Raw genomic sequence first — 6,000 nt, forward strand, 5'->3', positions numbered from 1 at the left:
CCCTCGTTGCAGCATGTCATCGTTTCTTAAATGATTCAAAGGTTTTCACCTCCTCTCTATTTTGAACTTTATTCCATGTGTTGTTCATCCTGATGTGAAGAATTTCCTGATACTAATCCTAAAATTACCTTTCACCAGTTGGAACCTGTGCCTGCAACCCATCCACCCACAGGTTAATTTAAAGTAACATTCCGAGTTTAATTTTTCTATACCCTTTATCTTATAAAATTACTCCAGGCATCTCCTTTCCAGGAGGAAACGCCCAAGTCTCTCCTGTCTCTTCTCATAACTCAGAGCCCTGACACTGGAGATCAGCCTTGTGGCCCTTCCCTGCACCACCTCCAGTGCTTGAAGCTCTTATTTTGGTGACCAGATCTGGTCCCAGTGCGCAGAGCCTTTGGACTTTAGATTCTAACCCTCAACTCCGGCTCAACCCCGAAAATTAACCCATTTTCTTGTCCGAGCAGAGTTATTTTTCACGTTATAGAGGTTGTCTATCGGTGGGCCGACCCACACTGCAAGACCCACTTCCCTCATATTGCAGTTCCCAACCAGTGAATCCCAGTCCACCAGTGAGCAGGTCAGTTATGTTCTCAGGCCTGATCGGTGCGGACATTGGAGACAGAGTGAAGAGCGGCTCTTCTGACAGGACAGCCTCCCCCTCAATCACCACAAGAGGGGAAAAAAAAGGTCCCAAGAGAGAGAGTGGGGCTTCATTTTGATCTCTGCACATCATCCCGCTGCGGAAAGGAGGCAAGAAAAAGGGTCATTGACCAGTGGGTTTAAAAAAAAAATAAAGATTTGAAAAGGGCGCAATCCAGCAGCCCTGGTGTCGGAGAGGTGACCGAGCCGGCGTCCGAGCCGGCGACCGAGCCGGCGTCCGAGCCGGCGTCCGAGCCGGCGTCCGAGCCGGCGTCCGAGCCGGCGTCCGAGCCGGCGTCCGAGCCGGCGTCCGAGCACACGGACGTGATCGGATTTATTTCCCCAAACTGGCAAGGGCTTTTTTTTTTAAAAAAGAGCACTTTTCAATATGTCACAATCATAAAAAGAAATGCACGCTGCTGCAAACAGGTTTTGGGACATCCAGAGCGTTGGTCACACTCCGTCTGGAGTATTTTGTTCAATTTTGGGCATCAAACGTCAGGAAGGATTATCTTGGCATTGATGGAGATATAATGCAGATTCACCAGCATGATATCAGGGCTTAATGGGTTAAGTTCAGAGGCAAGGTTGCATAAACTTAGTTTGTATTCCCTTGAGTTTAGAAGGTTGAAGGGTCACAGGTCAGCCATGATCTCACTGAATGGCGGAACAGGCTCAAGGGGCTGAATGGCCTCATGCCCTTTCCTGAGGCTCAAGGGGCTGAATGGCCTCATGTTCCTATGTTCCAGAGGAGAACTGGGACCTTTCTGTGGGCCAGTTCACATCAATGGAACCTCAGCACCAGATCACCATCCTGCAGACTACACCAGAACGGCCAGTGGCTGGTTTTAAATTGCAGGGTGTTTGAATACTGGACAGGGGCGAGTGTATTAGATACACAGCCTGATTAACAGTCTGACAGGCCGAGACTGACCACTCCTTCCGTGGTCGTTCATCTTTATACCAGGCCATGAGGGAGGGTTAGTCCTATATTGGGGGGGGGGGGGGGGGTTTATGGGCTGCCCGTATCCTATCTCGGACCAAGTCCTGTTCACCCATCACCCCTGTGCTCGCTGACCTACACTGAATCCCAGTTCGGGAATGCCTCGATTTTAAAATTCTTATCCTCCTGTTCCAATCACTCCATGTCCTCGCCCCTCCCTATCTCTCTAACCTCCTCCAGCCCTATAATCCTCCAAGATCTCTGCACTCCTCCAATTCTGGCCTCTTATCCATTCCCCATTCCCTTCGCCCCACCATTGGCGGCCGTGCCTTCAGCTGTTTAGGCCTCAAGCTCTGGAATTCCCTCCCTAAACCTCTCCGCCTCTCTCTCCTCCTTTAAGACGCTCCTTAAAACCTACCTCTGACCAAGCTTTTGGTCACCTGTCCTAATATCTCCTTACGTGGCTCGGTGTCAAGTTTTCCTGGGTAACGCCCCTGTGAAGTGCCTTGGGATGTTTTACTACATTAGGAGGCGCTGTATAAATGCAAGTTGTGATCACGATGTGGTCCGAGAATGCGACCATTTGGTCCAGAATCAGGTGTACGACCATTCCGACACAGGTGTCAGATAGTGCCGTGCATCCCATCTAATCCTGGTCCATCCGCACAGGAAAACACTGCACTGGTGCCAAAACCAGCACTGGGACCTGGAGCCGAGCATCCATACTACCCGAGTAACAGTGAACTAGTATAGGGTATCAGACCCCCCCCTCCTGGGGCACTGTGCCCAATCCCTGGGGTAACAGTGAACTAGTATAGGGTATCAGATCCCCCCTCCTGGGGCACTGTGCCCAATCCCTGGGGTAACAGTGAGCTAGTATAGGGTATCAGATCCCCCCTCCTGGGGCACTGTGCCCAATCCCTGGGGTAACAGTGAACTAGTATAGGGTATCAGACCCCCCCCCTCCTGGGGCACTGTGCCCAATCCCCAGGGTAACAGTGAACTAGTATAGGGTATTGGTCCACTCTGACTTGGGGTACTGTACCCCATTTGGTGTTTGTTGAACAGATTGCCAGGGGTTTGGGGAAGGGAGTGGGACGGTGACAAGACACCGGGTTGGTGAATTCAAGAGAGAGCTCAGTTATTGCGAGCCCAGAGACCAAAGGGGACAAGTGAGTGAGGAGGAGTCTAAGGGACTCTTCACCCAGACTGATTCCAACAGTCTAGCTCACTCCTGTACAATCTTATCTTTCTATAATTGCAAACAAGCTAAAAGTAGAAACAGAAAAATAAAACTGTTTTAAATATAGACATATGGAGAAAGCTCAGAGAGATAATATAAACCAAGGCTTAAATATAGGACTTAAAACTTCATCCAATTTGCAAACCTCTAATTCTGGAGAGACCAACACAAGCAGGAAAGTTTCACACTGCGTCCTCGTCCCTCCTGAACCCCTGCACAGTTCACCATCCACAGTTCGAACAGCCCAAAGCGAGACCTGTTACCTTGTAATATGCCAACTGTAGGTAGTTATAGACGATCCGCCTCTGGAACTCGTGCGTGACCTCATCACTGACCCTGTACATGGACGCTGGACCCATTCTCTGTGACTCGCAGTCCTGAATACAATGGGCCCTTCTCAGGACCACTGCAAAGAAGTCTAGACTGGGCTCAGCTGATTGCTGGAACTTATGCTGCTCTTCGCACTGGAGCCTACACTGGATCTTAACGCTCCTCTGCTGTGTGTAACTGTGAGTGGCCTCTTCCATATACTGAACAACTCCTTTCCAGTCATTTCTGTAATACGCCTGGATCCCTTCCTCATACAGGAGGTCAAAGGGCTTCAGCACTTCCTGACTCTCCAGGGACAGGCAGAAGCAGAGAGATAGAGTAGCTGCTAGCATCCCAATCATTGCTTGCTTTCCCCCACTCACTCACGCTCTGCCCTTCCCTATACACACTCACACACTTACTACAAGCTGCTCCTAGCTCTGTGCAGCTTGTTAAATACACCACTCAGCCCGAACCAAACAAATCCTGAGAAATGGATGCAACTCAGTCCAACTAATCACTTCCAGATGGTGATTGTTGGGAGCTCACAGCCAGGAATCCTTGCAATGTGTCGCTGACTGGGAATTTCACGTTATAATATAGATCAATTTCTAAAACACTGAAGAACAGCTGGGCAGAATAGAGGGGAGAAAGGAAAAATAATCTGGGGGGGTGGGTGGGGGTCTACGGCCAATTTGAAATTTTTAAGAGGCTTTTGAAAGCAAAGAATGAGTTTTAACAGAGGAATAAGTTCCAGAGGGAGAGTGCGGGGTTTGAACAAACGGCCACAGATGGTGCAGCAGGTGGAGAGGGGAATGAGGAATAGCCCAGGATGGGGCAGCACGTGGAGTGGGGAATGAGGAATAGCCCAGGATGGGGCAGCACGTGGAGTGGGGAATGAGGAATAGCCCAGGATGGGGCAGCAGGTGGAGAGGGGAATGAGGAATAGCCCAGGATGGGGCAGCACGTGGAGTGGGGAGTGAGGAATAGCCCAGGATGGGGCAGCACGTAGAGTGGGGAGTGAGGAATAGCCCAGGATGGGGCTACAGGTGGAGTGGGGAGTGAGGAATAGCCCAGGATGGGGCAGCAGGTGGAGTGGGGAATGAGGAATAGCCCAGGATGGGGCAGCAGGTGGAGTGGGGAGTGAGGAATAGCCCAGGATGGGGCAGCAGGTGGAGTGGGGAGTGAGGAATAGCCCAGGATGGGGCAGCAGGTGGAGTGGGGAGTGAGGAATAGCCCAGGATGGGGCAGCTTGTTCAGCTGGAGGAGACCATCGGGGTCAGAGTGAAAATTACATCAGGGTTTTTGGGGGGAAACTATCTAGAATGTTTTTAAAGTAATCAGGCACCAAGCAATCTTTTTAAATTGACATCTATTTTTTCCAGTCTCTGATGGAGAGGAGACTTTAGGGCCTAGAAATTTGTTGCTGAGCAGCCTCCCAAGCCTTCAATATGGCGGCAGGAAGCGCGCGCTCATTATCAGCTCAATGTGCGTTGTCCGCCATATTGGTGTAGGCAAAAAAAAAGGCGTCCAGGGACAACGCCTGAATCATATTCAAAACACATGGACTGTGGTCGGCCACTGCTCCCCCCCTCCAACCCCCCCCCCATCGTGACCTCAACGCCCCCCCCCCCACTGCTCCCCCCCTCCAACCCCCCCCCATCGTGACCTCAACGCCCCCCCCCCACTGCTCCCCCCCTCCAACCCCCCCCCATCGTGACCTCAACGCCCCCCCCCCACTGCTCCCCCCCTCCAACCCCCCCCCATCGTGACCTCAACCCCACCCCCCACTGCTCCCCCCCTCCAACCCCTCCCCATCGTGACCTCAACCCCACCCCCACTGCTCCCCCCCTCCAACCCCTCCCCATCGTGACCTCAACCCCACCCCCACTGCTCCCCCCCTCCAACTCCCCCATCGTGACCTCAACCCCCCCCCCGACTGCTCCCCCCCTCCAACTCCCCCATCGTGACCTCAACCCCCCCCCTCTGCTCCCCCCCTCCAACCCCCCTCATTGTGACCTCAACCCCCCCCCTCTGCTCCCCCCCTCCAACCCCCCTCATTGTGACCTCAACTCCCCCCCCCCCACTGCTACCCCCCTCTGATTCGGGCCTCGGTCCTCCTCCATCAATGCCGACCACCACCCATCCTTCCTGGCCACTTCTACCCTCCACTAAATGAGGTAGCCATGGAAATAGTGGATGCATTAGTCGTCATCTTCCAAAATTCTATAGATTATGGAGCAGTTCCTGCAGATTGGAGGGTGGCAAATGTAACCCCACTATTTAAAAAAGGGAGAGAGAAAACAGGGAACTACAGACCAGTTAGCCTAACATCAGTAGTGGGGAAAATGCTAGAGTCAATTATAAAGGATGTGATAACAGGACACTTAGAAAATATCAGCGGGATTGGACAAAATCAACATGGATTTATGAAAGGGAAATCGTGTTTGACAAACGTCCTGGAGTTTTTTGAGGATGTAACTAGTAGAATAGATAAGGGAGAACCAGTGGATGTGGTTTATTTGGATTTTCAGGTGGCTTTTGATAAAGTCCCACATAAGAGGTTAGTGTGCAAAATTAAAGCACATGGGATTGGTGGTAATATACTGGCATAGATTGAAAATTGGTTAACAGACAGGAAACAGAGAGTGGGAATAAACGGGTCTTTTTCGGGGTGGCAGGCAGTGACTAGTGGGGTACCGCAGGGATCAGTGCTTGGGCCCCAGCTATTCACAATATATATCAATGATTTGGATGAGGGAACTAAATGTAATGGGCTCGATATTGCCAGGGCGGCGGGTTCGCGGCGGGGGGTCAATTGGGCGCGTGGGTAACGCGCCCAGCGAAATCAGTCTGCCACGTG

The 6,000-nt window shown here is 51.8% G+C and overlaps 1 protein-coding gene across 1 annotated transcript in view; it reads right to left on the reverse strand.

Annotated features, from left to right (window-relative positions):
- Positions 1-3,573, reverse strand: part of p3h2 (prolyl 3-hydroxylase 2) — a 145,119-nt gene extending 141,546 nt beyond the window's left edge. The window contains exon 1 of the mRNA XM_067994842.1: positions 3,092-3,573. Within this exon, the coding sequence (XP_067850943.1) occupies positions 3,092-3,499 (408 nt within the window). The 5' untranslated portion in view covers positions 3,500-3,573. The remainder of the gene's footprint in view (positions 1-3,091) is intronic.
- Positions 3,574-6,000: the final 2,427 nt, after the last annotated feature.

The sequence above is a fragment of the Heptranchias perlo genome, chromosome 13 (assembly GCF_035084215.1).
Source record: "Heptranchias perlo isolate sHepPer1 chromosome 13, sHepPer1.hap1, whole genome shotgun sequence".
NCBI lineage: Eukaryota > Metazoa > Chordata > Chondrichthyes > Hexanchiformes > Hexanchidae > Heptranchias > Heptranchias perlo.